This window comes from Nothoprocta perdicaria, unplaced genomic scaffold, assembly GCF_003342845.1.
Source record: "Nothoprocta perdicaria isolate Ctin4 unplaced genomic scaffold, notPer1 scaffold_144, whole genome shotgun sequence".
NCBI lineage: Eukaryota > Metazoa > Chordata > Aves > Tinamiformes > Tinamidae > Nothoprocta > Nothoprocta perdicaria.
The window spans coordinates 1,951,985-1,977,376 of record NW_020454583.1 but is presented as its reverse complement, the minus strand read 5'-3'; the positions used below and the strand labels follow the sequence as shown (position 1 = coordinate 1,977,376).

General features: G+C 41.8%; 1 protein-coding gene across 1 annotated transcript in view; it reads right to left on the bottom strand.

Annotated features, from left to right (window-relative positions):
* Positions 1–21,011, bottom strand: part of SH3RF3 (SH3 domain containing ring finger 3) — a 94,215-nt gene extending 73,204 nt beyond the window's left edge. Inside the window, exons 1-3 of the mRNA XM_026034482.1 lie at positions 20,949–21,011; positions 20,213–20,488; positions 13,548–13,643 (exon numbers count right to left, since the gene is read on the bottom strand). Coding sequence (XP_025890267.1) covers positions 13,548–13,643; positions 20,213–20,488; positions 20,949–21,011 — 435 coding nt within the window. The remainder of the gene's footprint in view (positions 1–13,547; positions 13,644–20,212; positions 20,489–20,948) is intronic.
* Positions 21,012–25,392: the final 4,381 nt, after the last annotated feature.

Here is a 25,392-nt window from a genome sequence, read left to right as displayed (position 1 = left end):
GGCACACAATGAGTCTTCTAAGGGCATGACAGCAAAGAACAATCACAGAGAGGAGTCTGGAGGAGCAATGCTGATGTAGCTATGTGGATGTTTTGGTTGATGTAGTTGTGCAGATGTTTTTGAAGCATTCTTCACCACACTGAGGAGCATCATGGAAGAAAAAAAAAATCAAAATCTAAGAAAAGTGACCAGTATTTTTGGCTGGTCAAAGTAGGAGTTGATCTTTCAGTGGTAAATAAAAGGTTGTAGGTAGAGTAAGAAAAAATAACCAAAGGTCTACAAATGAGAAGTTGTGTGTGTTCAGCATGATAAAAAAGGGCAGCCAGAAGTCTGCAGAGATGAAGAAATGGCAGTAGAAGAGCATCATGGAGGGATGTAAATGAGGCACGTCTGCATTTGCTAAGGATCAAAAACGATTTTGGAGTAATCCAGATACAGAGTGATATGAGTTTGATCCCTGTGGATAYTCAGCAATCAGGATCTACTGTGACCAAAGACTGGGAGTGCCAACCACTTGGATGAATGGAGCTAAATGTGATTCCTACTTGCAATGCGATTATTACTTGCCATGAAAGCACACCAAGCCCTCTGTAACTAATGACCAAATGGCAACAGTCACATGCACAACTCTGACAGTGCACGGCATGGAAACCTCTGGTATACATCAGTCAAAAGTTCCTCTGTGCAAAAGCAACCAGATGCATCCCCAGAGCAGCATGGAATTGTCTTTGCTGTGACCTTGTATCTTCTTTTTTCTCTTTGAGTCAGATTAAGTCCCCAGGATCCTGCTTGTGCCACCAGGGACATGTAAATAACAAAAAACAGATGTGGCACTTGAGAAGGAGCATCGCCCTAAGCAGCTGCTGCAGACAAGTACCCTCCTCTCCTCCTCTCAATTTTTATGGGGCAGAGAAGCCCAGCATGGAGCTTCAAAACCTTGTCATGGACACTGATAGGAATGAGGTTAGCATGCACTTTTATAKCCCTCCTTCCACCCTAGGAATTCATATATTCAGGGAGGGGAAAATCAGACAGCCCATGAGTAAGGTACCCCTGAGCAGAGAGCCCCCTGAGTTAAGTCAGCTCAGACAAAATGGGGCAAGAAGATCCCCAGCAAGAAACATCTCACCCAGCCTTACTTCCTCAGTGACAGCAAAGCATTTGCCCTCCTCCTGCAAGGTTGCTTTCTTCCGGGGGAACAGTTAGGGAAGGCAGAGCTCCCTCTGCCCTCACTTCCCTCTCCTGAGTCACAGAGCAAGAGGAGGGAGAGCAGTGCCACAATGAATCCACCACTGTCCCAAYGCTCTCCTGGCTTGCCCCAAGGTTTCCAGAAAATTTCTATTATGGAAAAATTCTATTATGGAAACTTCTCTCACGAAACTTCCTGCCAGGCTGATTCAATTGCGTCTAAACAGATCCGAGGCCTTCAAAGTCAGATTTAGAGCAGGGCGCTCCCTCCAGCCTTACTGAAATAGARGCTAATATTATTAACCTTGTTTATGGAGTGTCTAGTGCTGCTTTTTCATAAAATAATAACTTAATAAAATAATAAGATAAATTCCGGGAAGACCTGGAGGAAGGGCAGGTTGCTTGCACATAGCCAATGTTCCTTGCCTCGTCGTTTTGATGTGGTGGCTTAGAGCACTGCTCACTGACAGTATCGCCTGCAGAATATCTGTGAGAGGAGGATATTAGCAGCCAAATATCTTTTTTTATTTTCTAATTTTCTGTCCCCTCCTCTGCAACAGCACAGATGTGTACATGGTTATGCAGTAAGTGGGATGAGGGAGCAGATGTGACTGAAAACTGAAAATTAAAAGATGACTAAAATTTCTGGCTTTCACAGGATGAATTCCTCAATCCATCTCAGCACACAGGCACATGTCTGGTAGTCCTGGAACAAGGGAGGCAGCAGGAACATGTTGCCACAGATGAAGGAAAAGCAGGACAATCCCTTTGGCAGCAGCCCTATCTTCTGTCAGAATAAAATAACCACAAAAACACACTCCAAAATAGCTCAATAGAATATAAACAGTGGCTGATCTATTTTGTAATGCAATAAAGGAAATAAAACCACGAACTTGCACCAAACGCAAGGGAGTGAGCAGTCAAGAATCTTGTACTCTCTATGAGAAAATCTGGAAAAGATGGAAATATCCAAATTAATTCCAACTCCCTCCCCCTGTTTCCCATTTTTGTTTTTAATTTGCTTGTGATGATTCCATCTTGCGAACTTGGTTTTCTTGATGTTCAGTGCTAACACCTAACAAAATGTTGGGGGATTTGAGACTTAATTCAAAGATCTCTTTTTGGCTTACATAGTCACATTTTTGGGCTGAAGACCAACTTCACATGTTAGTTTTGTTTTTTGAGGAAAGTGTTCAGTACACATCTGCACTCGCTGGTCTCTCATGAACAGTATAGAGAATGCTCAACAATGCCAGGAGCTGTTGCAGGAAGAGTAGTCTCATCCTACTAGGAAGTTATTGTTCTTGAGGCTACCGTTTTTTGAAAGATTTAAGGGTCAAGCCTAATCAAGCACTGTGCCTCTTCATTAAAGCAGAATAATATTTACCTAACATGCTGTCTTCTGAGAACTGAGATAAGGGAGGGCTCAAACAGGCATCCTCCAGCAAACCATACTGCAGTCATTTACAGTATTGTGGACACCAGCTCTCCATCCTGTCTCTCTGTTACACCAGTACCATGTGATAACATGAACCTCCACCTCTTCCAGGCCTGTCCACACGTTGTTACTTCAGCAGCAGGCCCACTTCTCCTTGGCAGTCCCAAGGCTACTCCCGTGATTGATGTGTGGGAACTTTTTGTCCTCTGCCCTGAGGCTGGTGGTGCCAGTAAAGTGGCAAAGAAGACAACTGATTTGCCAGCGAGCATCTCCCAAAGCCTAAGTGCATTCCCTCTGTGGCTACATTTTGGCTGTTGCCCTCCATCATTGGACTTTTACAAAACAAGGATAGCTCTCCAAGAAAGAACCTAATTAAGACATTAACATGGTCTAACAACAATGTCAGGAAACAAAAAGAATGTCTAAGAAATAATGATGTCCTTTAGGATATTGTCTTTTATTAACTGCTCGACAAATTCAGTATCTGTTGACATTTAGTTCCTCAGTATACATCCATACATTAGCTCAAGCTGAGTGAGACATTTTCTTTTGAAAGGAAAAGAGATCCTAAGAATTCAGTGCAGCTGGAAGGATCTTCAGAAGCTGTCACAGGTGACCACTGCCTGGAAAAGATAAAGCTTTGTTCTTGTGATGCCTTGATAGAGGCACCAGATTGCTGATGATACCTGAGGACCTCAGGGCAGTGCACACAGTGATGGGGAAATGGCACAGGTCCCCTCAGAAACCTGTGCTGTTATTGAACCGTATCACTCCTCAGTGAGATGTAACAGAAGAACATTAACTCTGTGGCAGGAACCAAAACTCAATGTAGAAATAGCAAGGCAGAATGGCATGTAGGAATGAAAAGTATTTATCTGAGTGTATGCACAGTTCAGGAGTGTTGGGGATAAGGGGAAGAGCAGACAAGCAGCACCACATGCTAATAGCATAGGGAAAGAGACAGCATATTTAGAACACAGCAGGGTCAATCCCTGTCATTTCACGCTGTGGAAGGATGACAAACAAGATTTTGAAGGAAGCCCATGAGCGGACTATGGCCAGAGATGAAAGTCTTGTTGTTCTATTGAGAACAAAACTAAGGTATATTTTTTATTTCAATATTAGATACCTGACAGGCAGAACTTCCAGGAGGAATTGAGAATGCCAAATTCAGATACCAAAGTTACATKTATGTCTTTGAAAGCCTCATGAAATTGGTTTATTTGCATATGTTGCATGTCTAAGTTAGTTAGACTGGAAAATTATTAATAGCCCTGCAGAGTTATTTCTGTAAAATATATCTAGAAAATTAAGACGAGGAGAGTGCAGAAGATATTCCTGAGTATGATAGTTGACCAATTTCTAGTCCTACAATCTCCAAAACAATAAGAGGTGCTAATAGTCTCAATGTGGTTTTGATTGATAGAAAAAAAATGGTCATAATGTGGAAATCTGAATTGAACTTAATTATGAGTTTATTTACTTGAAAGTAAATATGAAGGACAAGCAAGAAAATACATGTAACTAAGACTACCAATTTCAAAAAGGTATTTTTTCACCACCTATGGCAATATCTGTCTTTACGTGCTGCTTCACACCACAGCTCACCACAGGTGTTATGACTGGGCTGGAGAACTACTCAAATGTGACATGGTTCCTCTGCACAACAATCTCTTTTCTGCAATGTCTCTCTGAGACAAATTCAGGACATAAGTGAAACATGCTCCCAGATATAGACACTAGAAAGCAATCCTGTATCCACTTGTACAGATGTAGCCTAAGGGAAGTGATTATTAAAGGGCTATGGAGCTGAGGAGCTGAGCTAATCTAAGTCAGAGGGAGCCTGGAATTTGTCTAAGTCAGATGCTGACAAAGTCAGGTAAATTTGCATCCTGAAGATGGAGGAAAATCCTACAGAAATGGAAGGAATGATCACCTAAAATAGAATATATTAGAAATTAACAGAGATCTAAAGAGGAATGGAAAGATGGATGGATGAGCAGTCACTTATGATTTAAAGTTAAAAAAAATGGAGACAAGAGAACTGCCCGAAGTCAGTCTAATTTACATTTTTCATAAGATATGAAAGAGTATTTTTTTAATTTATATAACCAAAAGGGAAAAGAAAAAAACAAGCCATTATGCAGATGAGATAGAGATTAAAAATAATGTATGTATTACTCCAAAACTAGTGAAAACTGTATATCAGGACAAAGTTTCCAGTAGCAGTATGAGATGCAAATACATGAAGATACTTCTTGACTAGCTTATGAATATTACTCTCTTGTCCATGATAGATGAAGTCTATGCAGAAATGAGTGTCTTATGTTCTTACTAGTAAAGAGTTGTATGTATCAAAGTTGACAGCCTGCGCTAAGAACAAATGCTGCTACACAGAAATCCTAGACCTTTGGGTATATCTTACATTTGGGCTATAGCTTTCTCATGTAGACAGCACAAGAGTTTTCACTGGCAACACTTCCAAAAATGAACAGAGAGACTGGTACTTGGTCAATACATTTATGTAAGCTAGAGAGACTGAAACTGACTAAAGTAGTGAAAACAAGGCACTGAGAAGATGGATGTATTCCAGAAATGTGCAACAGAAACTTGCTTATAGTTTTCTCTAATGAATGGCATGGCATTTCCTATTCCAAATACTAATATTCTTAGTTCTGCTGACTGGCATCACTTTTTTTTTTAATTTCTTTACATTATTATACCTTGCATGTGTGAGTCAAATCTTTAAAACAATTACTTTCATCCATGAATTGATGCGAAAATATTAAAAGAGGTATAGATTTGCACCAAGGTCCATCCTGCAACATAAAACACAATTCTGCATGTCGTACTTTGAACAAGGAAAATGGGACATACAGATTTTATACTACATTCACATAGAAACCTGTTACAGAATCACAGAATATTTAAGGTTGGAAGGGACCTCTAGAGATCATCTAGTCCAACCACCTGCTCCAGCAGGGACACCCAGAGCACGGGACACAGGGCGGCATCCAGGCGGGTTTGGAGACCTCCAGAGAAGGAGACTCCACAGCCTCCCTGGGCAGCCTGTTCCACTGCTCTGTCACCCTCACAGGGAAGAAGTTCCTCCTCACATGGAGATGGAACTGCCTGTGTTTCAACTTACACCGATTACCCCTTGTCCTGTCACTGGCCACCACTGAGACAAGCTTGGCCCCTTCCTCCCTACATACTCCCCTCGGGTATTTGTACATGTTGATCAGATCCCCTCTCAGCATTCTCTTCTCCAGGCTAAACAAGCCCAGTCTTTCTTCGTATGACAGATGCTCCACTCCCTTAATGATCTTGGTTGCCCTCTGCTGGAGCCTCTCGAGAAGCTCCACGTCCCTCTTATACCGGGGAGCCCAGAACTGCACCCAGTACTCCAGGTGCGGCCTCACCAGAGCTGAGGAGAGGGGCAGGATCCCCTCCCTTGACCTGCTGGCAACATCCTCCTGATGCAGCCAGGATCCCATTGGCCTTCTTGGCCACGAGGGCACTGCTGACTCATGGTTAACTTGGTGTCAACCAGGACTCCCAGGTCCCTCTGCGTGGAGCTGCTCTCCAGCAGGGCAATCCCTAATCTGTACCGATGCCTGGGGTTATTCCTCCCCAAGTGCAGGACCCTGCATTTGCCCTTGTTGAACCTCAGAAGGTTTCTCTCTGCCCAACTCTCCAACCTGTCCAGGTCCCTCTGGATGGCAGCATTGTCCTCTGGAGTGTCGGCCATTCCATCTAGTTTGGTATCGTCCACAAACTTGCTTAGGGTGCACCCTGTGCCCTCGTCCAAGTCATTGATGAACAAGTTGAACAGCACTTGGCCCAGTACTGACCCCATTGGCCACAGACCTCCAACTGGACTCGGTTCCATTTATCACCACCCTCTGAGCTCTGCCATCCAGTCAGTTCTCAACCCTCCTCACTGTCCACCTGTCCAGACCACACTTCCAGAGCTTTCCTATGAGGATATTATGGGAGATGGTATTGAAAGCCTTGCAGAAGTCAAGGTAGACAACATCCACGGCTCTCCCCTCATCCAGCCAGCCAGTCATCCCACCATGGAAGCTATCAGGTTCGTCAAACACGACTTCCCCTTGGTGAATCCATCCTGACTACTAACCACCTCCTTGTCYTTCACATGCCTAGAGATGCTCTCTAGAATGAGCTGCTCCATCACCTTTCCAGGGAGGGAGGTGAGGCTGACTGGCCTGTAGTTTCTGGTTCCTTCCTCATGCCCCTTTTGAAGACTGGAGTGACGTTGGCTCTCTTCCAGTCCTCGGGCACCTCCCCTGCTCTCCAGGACCTCTCGAAGATGATGGAGAAAGGCTGAGCAATAACCCCTGCCAGTTCCCTGAGCACTCTTGTGTGCATCCCGTCTGGATCCATAGATTTTTGAGTGGCCAGTTTGCCTAAGTGATCCCTAACCCAATCCTCTTCGACTAGTGGAAGGTCTTCCTCTCTCCCATTTATCTCTTTCACCTGGGTTCTGTAGTTCTTGGAGACTAGCCTTAGCAGTAAGGATAGAGGCAAACAAGGCATTTAGTAACTCTGCCTTCTTGGCATCCTCCRTCACCAAGGCACCCTCCCCATTCAGCAGCAGGCTAACATTTTCCCTAGTCTTCCTCTCCCTGCTTACATATTTATAGAACCCTTCCTGTTGTCTCTGACATCCCTCGCTAACTCTAATTCCAGTCAGGTCTTGGCCTTCCTCATTGCATCCCTGCATTCTCTGACAACRTGCCTATATTCTTCCCATGTGGCGTGGCCCTTCTTCCACAGGATGTACGTTCTCTATTTTTCATTAAGTTTACCCAACAGCTCCTTGCCATCTACACAGGTCTCCTCCCCTTACTCGACTTCTTTCTTGTGGGAATGCACTGWTCCTGAGCTTGGAGAAAGTCATGCTTGAATACTAGCTACCTCTCCTGGACTCCCTTTCCTTCTAGGACCCTGACCCAGGCCACTGCTCCAAGGAGATCCCTGAAGAGGTGAAAGTTGGCTCTCTTGAAGTCCTTGAGGTTACTAAAAAGTATCATTGGAATATTCTATCACCTTGTATGTAAGATAAAAACAAGCAGCACCAATATGAACATGCAAGAGTTAATGTCTTAAAACAATGTAATTATGAATTTTGAAAATGCATATCARTAACAAAGCTTTTCAGTAGAATTAGTTGAACATCTCTTAGAGCTTAAATTATTGTCAGCTTAACAAGATTCCTATTCCACTTTTATCTGACACAAAGAGGGAGAGAGAGTGAACAGAAAAAAAATCAATTCTGGTATTAATGGATATAATTCTTAACTCATTAGGGTTACACCTACTTACTACTGAGATAAATTTGCTCCTCTGAGATTTAGTAAGCCAGCTTTTCTGAAATCATCTATCATTTCACTCTATCCACTGCTCAAAAGCTTCCATTTTTATTAGTATTAAATGATATTAGCAAGACTAAAATGAGCCAATTTGGCAGTCCTGAAAGACAGATATTGTACTTTCTTTTAGGAAAGGGCTCCAAACAAACTTTACTCCAGTGACTGTCTAAAGCTTTTTTTTTTTTTTTTTTTTTTTTTTTTTTTTTTTTTTTTTTTTTTTTTTTTTTTGAAGGTTGTCATAAAGGAGACTCTGGAAGATGTAGAAAATGCTGCCATAGAGACCACACATATATAAACGAAAGGTCAAGATCAAGGCTGAATTCATTTTGAGAGAGCCATAGGTACCTGTCTGTCCTGTCGCTGAAGAGAGGAACCAAACAGATTTAGGAGACAGAAAATGTAGACAAGTAGACAGGGTAACAATTATTTGTTGATGTTGTTGAAAATGATCAGAAACATCTATCACAGCTAGAAACACACACACRTGCACTCTCCTAAACTCTTAAAAATATAACTGCTATGACTGACACTGGGACTGACTCTTTCACACCAAGAGATGTGAAAAAATACCAAGCTGGGAATTGGCATATAAAAAAAGTACAAAATCTGCCATRCAGACTGAATGCCAGACTGTGGGCCACAACCGGGAATACATCTAAAAAAGTCTAATGTTATCCATCTGGGCTACAGGAAAGTCCTTGTTCTTTTAAAGTGATTTTTTGAGTCTCCTTTTTAGAGTAGATAGTTATCCTAAGTCATCAGAGTAAAAGCACACCCACTTATCTATTTGCCAACTGCTAACCAYAAATTCTGCTTGGAACAGGGGTTTTTGTGACACTTCTATGCCCATGGCTGGGGTCCTGGCAGATATGCTTGGACACCCTGTCTGTGTTAAGATAATAAGCTAATTTCATCATGTAAAATCTCTGTTGCCTTTAAGAATTGCATTTGGCTTTGTCAATATTTACCCTGTTGGCTGAACTCTTAAAAACTGATTTGCCAGAACGACTTTTTTTTTAACATGGATGGCTCAAGGGAGCTGCTGGATCTATGCTGCAGGGCACTGATACCATCAAACTGCCCACTCTCATCCTTCCTCCTTCTGCTAGAGGAAGGCTTGTTCTTCCAACATTTTTTTTTTTTTTTTTTTTTGACTGTGTAGAACATCAGATTCCCATTACTCTGCTATGCTGCTCTGTAAAAAGAATTTTTAAAACTCCCACTATTATTTAATCACAGCTTGCAGTGCCCCTGCTGCAATAAAACATAACAGTGGGCTGGCACTTCATCAATAGTAATTTGCTGACATTACAGTCACAGTAGCACTGGATGTAATTGCCCTGCTCTACTGCTGACTCCGTAAGGTTTCTTGATCTTGGTCAATACATCTTTACACTGGGACTACGGTGAGAATTTTTGGTCTAACAAATCAGCTTTGCAATTCACACTTCCTGACTGTTTGCGTAGGAGTCATCCTCCAGTTAGTCAGCACCCTCTCCAGCCCCCAACTTCATTCCTAATATTTAAATTTATTTGAGCACACTTTATTCTTATTTATTCTCAATTTTACACATTAAAGCACAACACAACTTCCAAGAGATAATAGCAGTTATTAGATTGAAGGTGCTAACTCAAAGACAGAAAAATAAGAAGAACTTAGGACTTTGAATTCCYTAGAGGCCCACAATCTTGCCAGCAAGGATAGGATCTCAGACCACACAGATTATTATCAGATGTTTATTGCAGAATAGAAGGCACCTTGAGAATTAATTTCATTATGTTGTGTTTTTTTTTCTGTAGACAAATAAGACATAAATTATCACCACAAATGTCTTCTACTGGCAATGAAGGAGGACAACAACAAAATAAGAAAAAAATAATGTTAATTCCTACTGACAGAACATACGGTGTGTGAGACACTGTGAAAGTCACCATTGTGAACTGCAAATATTTATCACTTATACTATTGTAGCTTCCCAGAGTTAGAGACAGAGATGACACTATGGAGAGAGGAAAAAGCCTCTCCCCAGAGAGCTCTCAGACAACGTGTCAGATTGGGTGGCTTTGCAGCAGGCATGCAAGTACTTTTGATGGATATTTAAGGAATGAGACATAGAAAACATGTCACATTATACTGCATGTTATATGGCTATGTGGAAATCCGCACGTACTGAGATATCRATGTTCTAAAACACCACAGGGAGCCAGTATATTTTGATACTTTTGTTGATTTTTTTTGTGTCACTTCTCTGTGAAAGTCTTGCTTTAATAAAGTGGCCTTCACAGGCACAGCAGAGTCCTTTATAGAAGTGGACCACTGTAAAATTCAGGAATACAAGGTGGAAAGAAGATGAAGGGAGCTGAAGAAGACACTGCAGCCTTTAATGTCAGCCAACTGGCAAGCCCAAGTGCTAGAGGCCAGTGGAGCCCTGGTTATGAATTTACTCATTGCTTGCTCTTCGAGACAGACACCCAGGAACAGGTCAGGTGGCAGCAATAGCGCTGTGGCTCTTCCTTCCTTCCTTCCTTCCTTCCTTCCTTCCTTCCTTCCTTCCTTCCTTCCTTCCTTCCTTCCTTCCTTCCTTCCTTCCACCCTCACCGTGGCTTACAAACGCAAATATTTGCTACCTGCAAGAGTCCTTCTTTCATGTATTCACGTGTGGGATGTTACAGAGCTTTTCCACAAAAAAGCTCCTCGTCAAAGGTGGGGTAGAACAAGCGTTATACCCAGTAATCATGGTTGCACTCCAAGATCCCTGAAGAAACCAGCAAGCTATTCTAAGGCCCCAAGGCTCTTGCTTGTCCCATAGGAGTAGCTCAAGGACAYTAGTGCCTGCCGTTAGTGCAATCGGTTCACACAAATTAAAGATTATCATGCAAACTAAGCTTTGCTTATTCTGCATATTTTTCCAAGGTTTTCAAAACCACTTAATGAATTTGGGCACGCTCAAGGAGTGTTTTTAAATTCCAGTGCTATTTGCTTAATGAAATTATTTTATAAGCATTGTTGTTCAGATTTTCGAGACTATTTTGGGTTTTGGGCAACTGATTGCTCCTCTTTTTAATATAAAGTAACATCTGAATCTGGCAACAGTGAGCTACTTGCAAAACTCCAGTAGTTGAATAAGTTCATTTCATAGTCAGAACAAGGCTTCCATTCACAGGGATACAGATGAAACAGGTGGCTGATGTTTCTGTCTGGAGTATTATTTCACATTGGCTATACAAACCATGGTTCAGGTTTTCGTGCCCATGTCATCCAAGAACTTCATTTTAAAAGGCCTTTAAGCTTCCTGATATTAAATTTATATTGATAAATATAAGCATATGCATATAAATCGATGTGTAAATATATACCTGTGTTTATTTGCTGTGTATGAATGTATAGAAACACACACATTTATAAGCCCCTTGGCTGTGCATGCCTGGCCATTTGCATGTGTTTAGGAACTCTCGATATTGGTGCTGTTATTCTGCACAGCAGTATCTCATTTCTTCTGTGGCTGCCCAGTATATGCTGCTGTTTGGAGGACTTAAGTGGGACACATTTCCAACAAGGTGTTTCTCAGAAGTTTGGAGCCCTTCATCCTAAAACAGCAATTATCGAAGAGAACAGGTATCTAGGGGTGGAAGGGGAATCACCAGACTCTACAATGTTCAGACAATGCAAGCACATACGGCCTGCAGGCAAAACTAGAGTTGGGGGAAGGTTGCAGGGTGAAATAGTGGCTGATGGCACCAAGATCTCCGTTTCACTCTTTCTATAGCAAGGTTCAGGATAGTCACATTGCAAAACAAGGGACTGGAAAGAGAAGAGATAAAGGACAAGATCTCAAGAAATCCTAGTCTCCCATATAATCACAAGAAACTGAGAAGGTCTTATGGCTTCAGAATAGAAGAAAACTAGTCATTAACTTATGTGAGGCAGCTGGTTTCCCAATAACAGCCCCTACACATTCTGGTTTTGATATTGTTCTTGTCGACTGTGGGAATGTCATACATATATAATGACAGTTTATTCCAAATTGGTCATTGTTGGAGTTAATAATTAGGCAGTCAAGCACTAATTATCTCTGTTTTGTCTCAAACCATTAACTAAGAAATTTGGAGAAGCAATTTTGGAGGAATGCATTAAAGCTGGCCACAGTTGGGTGGAATCTGCTATGTGCACAAGGGACACATCACTCTGAAGAGTTACACCAGCATAAAACTTGGAGCAGGTTCAGGCCAGTACTGCTGTATGGGAGCTCTGAATATCACATGCAGGGTGCCAAMATGCTACACTTGGAAAGAATACACACATGTGTGGTGTTCAGCATTCTTTGTACCACTAGTATGTCCCTAAAACAGGAAAGCTTGAGAAAAGCATTATGTTGAGCTCAGAGACCAGAAAAACTCTCAGTGAGGGCACATCCATGCAGTGGCTGCTGGAGCTCTTTTCCTGAGCAAGGGTTGGCTGGCTGGGCAAGGGCACAAGGATGTACAGAAGTAGAAAAAGATGGCAAAATGAGACTGCTCAGAAGGCATGTGACCTAAGTGTATATCTGAAATAAATATCTCACATGTCTTAAGGAAAGTAATTGGGACAGGAGCATTCCCAAAGACTTCAAATATAACCAAACTGTGGWAGACATTCAGCTAAAATAGTGCTGCAGATTATATTGGTATAATAGTTTAAAAAAAAAAAAAATCTGACCTCATGCAATACTCCCAGAATAAAAGCTGGATAGATGAGAGCCAACACTGTTAGGGAAAGGCTCAAAGAGCCCTGGTACAAASGTTGCCCTTATGAGCCAGTTATTGCCTTCCCCTATGGAGGCRACTGCATTAGGTGTGCTGCGGCCAAAACACACACTGGGCAAAACTGTCCCCTAGCAAACGTCAAAGGGGTTCTGTGGGAATCAGCAAAAATATGCTGAGCTACTGGAGATGAGAATCTGGCCTAGGAATAAGAAGCTTGGGCACAAGGTTAGAGCTTCCAGGGTTCCCACAGAGGCAGTGGACACACATAAGGCCCCCTGTGCAGAGCTGAGCACCCCAAGCACAGCTGAGACAGCCCAGCTGCTCCTCATGTGCCTTCTGACACCAACTGGGATAGCAAAGCACTTGCTGGGAATGCAAAGAATGGGAGATGCCACGGCCAAAGGACTGCAGGGAGCTGCAGGCGGCCGTCAGCAGCACGCTTCTCTTGCAAGGTGAATGAAGTATGAAGCACAATGAAACCCATTTCTGTGACCATCCTCCCCTCTCATCCACATGTATTGTAGAGATTGTACAAAAAACACTAGATGAGAACAGCTATATAGTACACAGCATATATTTTTGCTACTTGCTTTCAATTAAAATGACCAAGATCAGAGTATATTCACATCGTGCCTCAGAGCAGAGCATKCAAATTTCCCTTTTTAGTTATTCCTGCAAAACTTTTTCCTCATTTAAGGATCTTCACAGTTATCCTACTCCTGAGARTCCTAAAATAAACACAGGAGGCCAAGAAAAATGCACACAACCTCTCATGAGCTTACCTCAACATAGAGGATAGGGAAAATGCCAATCTTGTCTCCCAGCATTCCTTCTGCCCAGTTATCATCTACCCTCCTGATGACAGTTAAAATTTCATCCTAAAATCAGACATAAAGAAAAAAAAATTATTTTCTTCTATAGTGAGATTCAGCTTTTACAATTAACCCCATTAAAACTTAGGAAGAGGAACAAAAGGCCATGTAAAAATTGCCCCTGAATCTTGAGTCATCACTGCTCCAAGTCTGTCCTCCCAAGCATATTAGAAAGAGACTTACAGACAGCTGCACCTCATGCCAGTTGCCAGAGGCTCCAAAGGTCTGGGAAAAACAGGTAAGAACAGGTAGGAAGCCTTTAACCCAAAGGAGAAAACTCTTCAGCATAAACCAGTCCCTGTGCTGTTTTATTCTAAAGAGTTTATTCCAGCACTTGGTTGCTCCAGAAGAAAATTCAAAGTTCCCAATGGAGAACAGGCAGACGTCCATCATGAGATTTAAGGCATAGCACAAAGTGTTTAGCAACTAGCCTGCACTGCATTTCAATCTTTTTTTTTTTTTTTTTTAATGTCCGGTGAAAGAGCAAACCATGTAAAAGGGCAAGAACATTATAATGAAAAAAATCCCTTGCATTCAACTTTAGTTTTGCCAAAGCAAATGCTCCAATGGCATTTTCAATATTACAGTTAGTCTAAGCAAAACTACACAAATCTCAGCTGAAGATGTCCTTTTGGTGATTATGATATTTAGAAATGTATAAATAAATAGGTTTTATACTGCTCAAAAGTTCTCCTGGTGGAGTCAAAGCTGAAAGTGATTAGAAAAGTTCGCACAACTTGGAAAAAAAAACCCCTGAGTTACTTGTGTTTGAGATGCTTAACTCACTGCCTGATTTGTGCTGTTTTGTGTGCTTGAGTTTGTTATAATCAMCATAATCAATTCTCTCCATACTAATATCTAAGACTAAGATACTAAGACTAGTGAAAGGCAATGGTATGAAAGAAGTTGTAAAGTTATATTTGATGATAACTCATTTTTTCATTGCTTCCGATCTTATTCCAACCCTATGCAGAAATAAAAACAACAAATAAAAACAAACAAACAAAAACCTTTCTCTAGAAGGGTGAGTCAGTTCTTAGCCTTATTAGTGTTCTAGGACAATAAAACCACATTTATCTACATGCGTTGTCTAGCTCTTCATTTTAAAAATCTAGCCATGCTGGCTGTTCAGGCAAGGGAAGGTTTTTTTTGCATCTACTTTTCACAGAGGGACTAAAACAGATCCAAATTCCTAAACTAGAATGAATTGATAGTGGTTTTAAATGGATAGAATCTGATCAGCGCAATGATGTACTTTGCAGTTTTTGAACTTGCACATTTTCAGCATGTACATTTTAAAATAGTTTAAATGTTTCCCTTGATTTATTCCTCTCAACGATCCATTATGGGAAAGCTAGTGAAAACAGACACAGACTGAGTCCTTCAGCTATTTATTACAGCTGGAAGGATGCAAGAATAATTTGTGCATTTAATTTCCTGAAGAAACGGATAGTATTCTCTTCCAAAGCCCTGTCTGCATGGACCGTTTTTGATCTGTGTAAAGAACTGACAGTAATATAGCTTTGTAAAGTTTCCACATGCTCTTACAAGATTCCAATTATAATAAATTTAGCATGACGGTAAAGGGGGTAAATGGGGAAAATAGAAGATTGAATTGYTTCAAGAACTTTTCCTAGTTGTTCAGGTACTTTCTTAAAAGGCTTTTTATAAACCCCAAAGGATGATGAATCTATACTTTCAAGGAGATATATCTATATATCTATACATCTACCTATGTGCATGTGTGTGTATATAAAAATAAAAATACATACACACATACACATAAATATGTGCATACACACAAGATTAGACACTAAGAAAAAACTCCCAAATTGTAAAAACACTGAGGAGTTTGACTAGATTTCTCGGAGCACGTGTGGACTGTTCTTTCCTTGAGCAGACAGGACAGGCACCTGGCAGGAAAGATTTATCCCAAGCTGATGCTGCTTTAGGATGGGGCAGGGAATGGGTGACCTTTCAGGACACCAGCTTTATTTTCAATAGACCTATGATATCTGAGYGAACTTCTCTATACTTAACTTTAGCTTGGCTGTGCCAAATTTGGCTGCCAAATATATGAGACAACCAGAGAGCTGTACATAAAGAAACATGCTGACATTCAAAATGCTTATCTTTGTAAGAGAGCAAAGTGCAGATCCCTGAGACTGTTTTCCRTTAAGGAATTCTTTTTCAGAAGGATGTTGAAAAATTCCAGGAATTACAGCAAATCCTGAGACATCACTGAAATTCTTTATTAGTAGAAAGTTTCATTGAATTCACAGCCCATGACATTGTTCTACACACTGAGCTGGCAAACGTTTCAGCAGGAACTATTTCAGTCCCTTAAATTAGCTGGACAGCAATGCTACCTATATATTCCTAGAAAGGTTCCCAAAAGGATCGTGAATAGTAAAGAGCCACAGATCTATTGGCATGCCACTTTTACATCTTCTAAACTTCACTATTTCACATCTACTAAATTGATTTCCAGACAACAAAAGTGATTCCAAGCCTAAAATCTCMTTTCTATGGCCAACAGCATGTACTGTAGTTTGACACAGACACCTTGTGCCCTATTTTTTTGCTTGTTGCTGAAGTTTCTGTAATTATTTGTTCTCTCTTCCTTGTTAAGGTCCCTCTATTCATCACTGCCTGGCAGCCTTGCTACAGGCATGTAGGACCTGCAGTTCCAGTTTCTAATCATCATCAGAAAGGAAGCCAAAGAGAAATCACTTAAAAAACCAATCTGATTGACAGAGAAATGAACGCTTTTGTAGAGGAAACAGCACAAACCTGTGTCCAATAACAGGCGTGATTCACAGCCTGATTTTTACTCTAGCCATTAAGAGCCTTTAATGAAGCAATAAGAAGCAGATGCATTTGCTATTCTGTAGAGATGGCAGCTCCAGCTAGGAGATTTCAGGGGAACCACACAGCACTCGCTGCGCCTGCCCGYGGTGTTTGCCAGCTGGCAGGAGGGTCCAATAGCTGCTACCACAACAACGGCCCCACTGAAAAGCAAATGCCTCTTGGATTGAATCCTAACGGGCTGGGGTGTCACTCCATCACGAGGAACTGGTATTGGAAGTGATAGCTTCAAGACTGGCACAAAACTTGCTAAGCACTGCTGAGGGCTGGGAATAAAAATGTCAGAAAATGAAGGAAATAAGCGAGAGACTTGATGTGATTAAAAATGTAATGAATAGGAAAGCACAAGAAACAGTGATGCTACCTTGACAGCTTTGAAACTCCTCTACCACTGGGACAGAGCCTTCCAAGGGCCATGTTAATTAATTGATGCAAAGGGTGGTCAARAACCAAAATAGCACTGCATGCTAAATTTGGACTCCACCAAAGCCTGAAGTAACTACGCAGACAGACCATAATATGATTGCACCAGATTTACACTATTGTAGCTGAGAGCAGGGTCCTTTTGTGCATGGCTTAAGCCAGAAAGCCTAGCCCCGAGAAGGCTGAATCATTTCTTAAAAGCAGAGACAGCATGAGCTCAAGCTCATACTGTGGTATCACATAAGAGGACATTAGGAAGCTGTTTTAAATGAGTATATCCCAGAGGCATGCAATGAGACTCTGCAGGCCACATGCTGATTGCACCATGCTTGTGGCAATCAGGAGCAACACTTCAGCAGCTGCTGGGGGTAAACTGGGGCAAAACTTACACCAGGCTCCAACCGGTCATTACAGAGAGCAACATAACTGTTAAATGATGCATTTGGCTGATCCCTGCCAAACCCTAAGTGAGAACAGCTAAGTTGCATATTAAGGATGTTTCATGTTATTGTGGCCAATGCAGAACGGGAGGCAGTGGGAGRACCTGATGCCTTTACACATGTCTAATTCAGGAAGGGGAGTCAAGTGTGTGACTGAAAAAGACTTGACTTTTGTTCATTGCCCTGGATGCTCATGATGCAGATTTCCCAGGTTTATGCTTACAGTCATACCTACAAAAATACTATAACTGATTTTTCTTTGTCCTTTTCACTTCAGAGCATTTTGTCCACAGGAAACAAAAATGGGCAGCAGCCCTCTGCAGCCCTTTGCTCATGAGGAGCAAAGCAAAACACTCTTCATTTCTTTGCATTTCACCTCTGGTACAGCAGAACATTTCAATTTTGAAAAAAAAAATTTGCTAAGAGAGAACCCAAAATATCACTCTTTCCTTCATACATTCATTCATTTGCTTTTCTTTATTACCCCTACAGATATTCTGACTACACCATAACAAAGAGGATGGAAAAAATATAAAGTCAGTCATATAAAGTGCAGTAACTAACATGGAATACCGCTGTATTKGATTTTTCTTCTTGTAGTTTCTCCTGCAAGGGAAATCTTTCTCTAACACAAATCTACAAGTCCAGTTCTAAATGCCTCATGGTTTTAAATGAGCTGCAGGGCTACARAGAGGTTACCCTAGTTTGTATGACTGAGTGCTGATGCAATTCCTCTATCCGAGGAAAGAAAGAAATTGCTTAAATGAAATTGAAATCAGGTCCAGGATCTTTGCATGCAAACAGAGACATTCAAATGATGAATATTACTCTGAGTGACAAATCATACCCACAGCAATGCATTGCTCACGACTCTATAAAGAACTGACTACATCAGCAGGTGATCTAAAATCTGGGCTAAACAGCAACCTTTATCAGCACAGGTGACAGCTGAAATTAGCATTGAGGGAACTGATGAAAACATGACTGTAAGGTCCCGAGATGAAAAATAGATTATTCACTGTCAGGGAGAACAGTGGGCAAGACAAAACCAGTTACAAGGTGACAGTGCATGTAGTGAAAGGGACTACAGAAGAAAATAGCAGTAAAAGTAAAATCAAACCCCCTTGGGGAAAATACAATCATCAGGGATAAAAAGATGGAGACAGTAACGYGAGGATGATTAAAAGGAGAAGAGGAGGGACTGAAACTACAGTTGTACAGAAGAAAAAAATGCTGCAYATCAGAAAGACATCGGACAGTCAAGAAAATGAAAACTGTAAGCACAGAAGGCAATTACTGTAGAAAAGGCAACGATACCAAGATGATGAAACACAGAGGTGCCCAAGGAAGGCCCTGCCCTAACAGTATAGACAGCAACTGCCTGTTGTACTAATGAAGCTACTTAGGTCGTGCAAGCAGTGAAAGGAAAAGAGTCTCTTTGTCCAATATGCTGCTATCATTACCCCCTTGCAAACACTGCACATCAGCACATCAGCAATTGCATTTACTAACAGCGTTTTCAAGATAACTTCTGGCTAACTTTCTCCCATCATATATATACCGCTTTTCATTCTGCAGACACCTTTTCCAGGAAGGCTGGATAGCCACAACATTTGCACTGCAGGTAGTCCAATGTTTTGCTTGCCACGGAACAAAACTGCTTACATACATTTTGTTAAGTAAATATGAGAAATATTTATTCCTATACATTCTAGGAAATTGCATTCTGCTAAGAAATGTGGCACAAGCAAAAAGGATGTTACGTTTGTTGAGAAAATTATATGCTGCGAATAATTCATTGAGCTATAATAAGTAGCCTCACAAGAGGAGGTCAGTAAAACCCTSGCGAAGGATATTTTTATCATCTATTTCATATTCATTTCCAGCATAACTGCTAATACTTTATGTGATAGTATCACAGCTACGGACAGCTGAAATAAAATAGAAAATGACAACGAACAGGTTCCCTGTGGCATCCAGTGCCATAAATTAACATTAAGGGATATGCTTTATTTTAGTATGGATTTCTTGATATCCATGAAGCCCATCTAAGGTCAATACAAATTGCTAGGGAGGGGAGGGAGAAAGAGGAAGCAGGAGGGAAGATGAGGAGAGAGGGAAAACATGACAATTTAATTCCAATGGTGATTAAAATCTCATTTTTCCTGCATTGCAGATGGGATTTCTTAAACATTTTGGTTAAAAAAAAAAACATTTTTAAAATGTCTGTGTTTTAAAGTGTTTATGCATTCAAAATAGGAAATAGGAAATATATGATTGCAGTATATTTCAACTGCTAATTGGAATTTGGTATGAGGCAACGTAAACTTTGAAGCTAAATGGCATTTTGAAACAAAATCCTGAAACATCTGATTCAATAAGGTACATAATGAGATACATTTACACTTGATTTTTTTTCTGGARTTGAGTCATTCTTGCAGAATATCTCAGTGTAGATGAATATAAAATTTTTAGACAGAAAACTCTTCTCAGCAAGTGTTTAGTCAGTACTAGTTCTAGATTTTCTCTGTGCTTAACTGAACCTTGYCGCACATCACGTGATGCATCTCAGYGCTTCATCCTTCAGACAAAGCARGAGCACTTGGCTGAACAAGGAGCCAGACTGGATGTGTCAGAATGCAGGAGAAGCCATCGAGCTGTGTGTGGCCACCACGGCACAAGCAGCATGTCTGGACCATGCCACGGGAGGGGATCTGCCAGGACACATGGTCCATGTGTCCTCAGGAATCAGCATTGTCCCTCTGCAGGCTTGTCTGCCAATACCCCCACATCTCCTCCTCAGGACCTGCCACCCACTTCCTCTCAAACAAACACCTCCCTCACCTTGGTGAAAGTCAGGCAGTCCTTGTCTTGATCTTTATCCTTTATCTCAAAGTCATAAAGTGCTTTGCCCTGAGGTGGAGCTTGCGGGAGAGGCTTGATACACTGGATATAGCTGGCGGGGAAGAAGCCGTGGTTTCCATTGAGCTCCCCATGGTACCAGTTCTCATCCACCTTGCGCCGCAGGATGATGATGTCCCCCTTGTTGAACTTGAGGTCTCCAGGCTCCTTCCCCTCATACGTGTAGAGAGCTTTGCCATAGGGCAGCTGAGAAGCACTCTGAAAAAGCAAAAGAAGCAAGAGCTGTAAGCAAACTGAATCCTGCACCGATTTCCTTCTCCAAGCAGTAAGCAAACTGGTAATCCATGACTGCAACCTGCTGCTCAAACCCTTGAACAGGCCATACATGAAAACTGGGGTAAGCCTGACACTAGTTGTCCTGTCAGAGCAGGCACTGCCACTGCAAGGAGGCACCCCAGTTTTCTAAAAGCTCAGCTGAAGCCCACAGGGCCTGCACACAACAACAAGCAGTGTCTGTTGATCTGCAAAATACCCTATGTAAGTAGGGACTCCTGATTGAACATGTAAAGCATGATGTGTCTGAAGATAAAATAATGTCTAAGGATAAAACTAATAAAATAATCATCCCATATAGTTTTATATAAAAAACATTTGGCCTACAGGCTTTCTTTTATTTCTGGAGCACAGCAAGATAAACATAACAAATGGGAAGATTTACATGATTTTCAAAGTCGGCAAATCGAAAGTTTTTCATTGTGTTTGTTTGAGCAACTTCAAACATTTTTGAATTTAAAGCTTTTAGTTTAGCTTTTGATTTTGCAACCAAATACTCCCAGTCCTTTCAAAATGCCCAAGTCTCATGCTGTACATTGAGGGCTACTGTAAACAGTTATAATGTTCTTTGTTGCTTCTGAATTAATGTCCCTGGGGAAAAAAAAAAGCAGAATATGCAGAACGCATCAGCTCATTCTCTTAGAACTAAAAAGAGCTCTGAGACTTTCACTTTCATTAAAATAAATAAATAATTAGGAATAAAATCACAGTATAAGGGTAAAATAGCCAAAAAAAAGTGAATAGCTCAGCATGGGAGTAAACAGACAACATAATTCTGTTCTAATGGAAACAACTTGACTGTGCAGAACACTTCCTAGAGCCCATTTTGGCCTGGTTGCACATATCTTGGAAAGCACATGCAACAGATCTTTTCGTCTGCTTTACACTGTAAGGGAGCTAGTCAAATAGGCAGAGTTACGCAGAGTGCTGTATTGCTTGGGCTGGGATTTAATCTCATTGAACTGTGCCCCCATCTCTCTGCTTTTTCATTACCCATTTGTTATTCCTCTCTTTTTCTCTGCTTTTTGATTTTGCTATATATGAATGAAGATACTCAGTTAAAGATCGATATTTTGGAAGCACCTTCAAATATAACAAAAAGGAGTAAAAATACTGTCGAGAAAATCAACAGCCAGCTAACAAAACATACATCAAACAACCTCTGCCAATTCACTGCAGCATCATACTGATATTTTTCTCTCTGCCAGGATGGTTATTTCCCTTGACACCAAAGCCTGCCTCTCTCCCCAGCATTTTAAAGATTAAGCATGCAATACCATCAAGGTAAGACATAGATTGCATTACCTATTGGAAACCAGAAGAAATATTAAGCTGGAAGAAAGACTACAGAGGCATGTAGTAATTCAGAAATAAAAGATTCATTACTTGAACTCATGCTGAGACAAGACAATTTATCAAACACTGAGCAAGACTTCTGCCAGGTGTGCAATGAACCGCTGCTGATCCAGGCCCAAGCCTGGCAAACATGCTCCGTATCAGTTACCAAGGATGGGGCCTGCTTATTCCCAAGATCTTTGCAGGAATTCAAGGTCAGATCTCTTTCTTTCATTTTTAACCTCTTTTACTTTGTAAGCCTTGTTTTCCTGTGTTAAAAGTGAATGGCCCTCAGAGTTACAGAAAAAGCAACTGGATTCCAGTCAGTCTCACTTCTCATCAGCAACATTTTTGTGCTGCACCTGCTTGGCCTCTACTGCTATTCAACTGAGTTGCTTAGAAAATGATTCAGGTGTTTGTTCCTTAATCTGATGAAGATAGAGACTTTTAAGCAGAAGAAATAAGCTGAATTGCACAGATTTTAGCCCCAAATTTTCATTTGAAATCTGTCACTTTGGAGTCACTCTGTCAATTTGGAGAYCTTGTATGACAAGGAATCTGTAATTTAGGTGCTTTGAGCTCCTCTGCTTCTCTCTGGAYGGCAAGAGCTCCATGCCCAGAGCTACATATGCTGCACCACAGCAGTGCACCCAACTGGGGCTAACCGGGGAACACGTCACAGTATCACAGAATCACAGAACGGTTGAGGTTGGAAGGAACCTCTAGAGATCATCTAGTCCAACCCCCTGCACCAGCAGGGACACCCAGAGCACGGGGCACAGGGCGGCATCCAGGCAGGTTTGGAAGGTCTCCAGAGAAGGAGACCTTTATCTGCCTAGGAACACAGCCTTCCACAGAGAAGAACCTGGACGTATCTTACCCAGGCAACCACTATCAGAAAAAAAAAAMCTGTTTTTTTCAAATAGAATTTTTCAACTGTCAGCTAATGTTTTTTAATTCTGAGCCACAGCTTTCYGATTAAAGAAAAAATCTGAGGAAAACATTTTTTTTTTAAATAAAAATATTTAACCAGAAAGATTCTCTCCCACATAATTCTGAGCTAATCACCCCTCACATATATTTTGCCTCACTTGACTCCTCCCATTCGAAGGCAAGGCTATCAGCCAGGACTGCTTRCAGACTCCTGACCAAATCCTGAGAGCCTGGCTTGGAAGCAAGCCAATCTCTTTTTCTCTTTGGAAGTTTTGTCCCATGTCCTGCCCTATTTCCTCTCAACTCCTTGTCCCACCCAATGGCACTTAGTGAGACATAGCATCTTCAGTGAGCCCAGATGGTCTTCTTTAACAAAACTCCTAAATCTAAAACAGGCTGTAAAGTATCATCTAAAGGAATACCTTGGCATCAGACTAAAGAAAGCCAGCGGCAAGCAATGGCTTTGGTGGGAGGCAGCGCACAAGGATGCTCCTGCAGCTGCAAGCATATGGACACACTTTCATCTTGGTCCCTCCTTCAGCTTCTCTTCTTTCCCTGTCTCAGGACAGCCKGTGGGCAACACTACGGCATTAGCAAGGTGCACACCACCAAATGGCACCATCCCCTCGTTGCCCTCCTCATCCCTGTTCCCCAGCCAAACCTCTCCTTGGCTRTGTCCCCACTTGGGACCTCCCAGCTGCAGGATGGAGCTCCCTGGCCTGCTGCCATCCATGCAGCGCTGCCCACACTCATGTCCCTTTCTAGCACATGCAGCCACATGGGTCGGGTTGACTTGTCCCTTTGCTGCACGCGTTGCACCCTCCTTCGCACGGCACCTCCTGGATGTCGGCTCCAGGCCTGTTTTCCTGCACCCCTCACTATTGTTTGCCCCATTCCCACAAAATCTCATCAGGCAGGACGCAGGCAGCTTTGAAATGAAATGGCCTCTGCATCTGACAGTGTATTAGGGAATTGATTTGCCCTGGTGATTTATAGCTAGGTTAACTGGAATTCAGCTAGGATGTGTATTATATTTCACATCTCTGTGTGCACCCGCACAGAGTGAGAGGAACAAGGAAAGGAAGAGTGCAAGGAAGTCTTGGGCAATGGCTACTTTCTTTTCCCTGCCAGAAAATGCTCCTTGGCACAATGCTGAGCTCTGCCAAAGGTTTCTTTTCTTTTTTTCAGCAATCAATACTGACGTAAAAGCCTGAAGCGTTAATATGCTGAAAGCCCCCCTTGCAAAAGACTTAATGATATGTTGGCAACTCAATCATTCTGCATTTGTGTTTCAGCAATGTCGAATGGCAGCAGTTAAGCAGAAACCTGCTGGCAAATTGACAAACAACAGCCATGGAGCAATTAACTGGCAACGCTGGAGAATTTTTCACTGCATATCCTGAAGAACAAAAGAAGAACATGCTTGTTGCCAATAAATTCTCCCAGTATAAAGCTTTGGAGAACAYTGGTAGAGTAGGTCCAAAGTTTTGAAAAGTCATGGTGAAGAGATATGTGGTCAATATGCTTCAAAGCAATGCAAGTTTGATATATGTGTCAGTTTGCCAGCTTCTTCATGTGACCTCTGATGAAGGGGGCTAGAAGGAAGGAAGGAAGGAAGGAAGGAAGGAAGGAAGGAAGGAAGGAAGGAAGGAAGGAAGGAAGGAAGGAAGGAAGGAAGGAAGGAAGGAAGGNGAAGGAAGGAAGGAAGGAAGGAAGGAAGGAAGGAAGGAAGGAAGGAAGGAAGGAAGGAAGGAAGGAAGGAAGGAAGGAAGGAAGGAAGGAAGGAATCCCACATGTGCCCAAGTGCAGGTGCCTACAAAACATCCTTTTGATACCTCACACTATGTGGATGTGAAAACAAAAGCTTCACTGTGTGTGCAGTAAGCTTTTCTCGTCACCGCAAGCAGTGTGTAGGTGTTTAAGTTTCTGTCCCTGTGTATTATTAGGAAAGCTGTACACTGAAGACAGCACTGAAATCCCAACTATAAAACCGTGAGGTATGGGGCAGATTTGCTAGCTCACAAGCTAGCAAGTACATGAGAGGAATGTTCATGACCAATCCTTAAAATCAGGATATAGCTGTATATAATAATTCAAAAAAAAAATACAAAGAGAGGAAGGTCTTCAGCTATCAAACACAGACAGAAATACTGTGACCAAACACTTSAAAAATAAGGTGCATGGCAGCTCCCTTACACTATGCTCAGGATAAGCTTGCATTGAGAATCCTAAAGGCTGAGAAACCCTGTGAAGTCTTCCAAAGCACAGCCACGTCTCCTCTCTCTGCGGAGCTCAGGAAAAAAGGCTGATTCTCCATTGTGCAAAATCCACATTTCATCCAAGGCCATCTTAACAAATCACACGGCCATATTGCTTGTTGCGATTCTTCAAATTTCTCCATTGCATCTGTACTCCCCAGCCTGCAGACACATTTCTGAAGAACCCATTCTATTGGGCTCTGACTATTCCCAAGCTCCCAAGGAATAGTCATTTATCTTAGCCAGCCTTTGGGAAGTATCACCAAGCGTAGACATTCAAACCAAGTCAAAGATCTATTGATA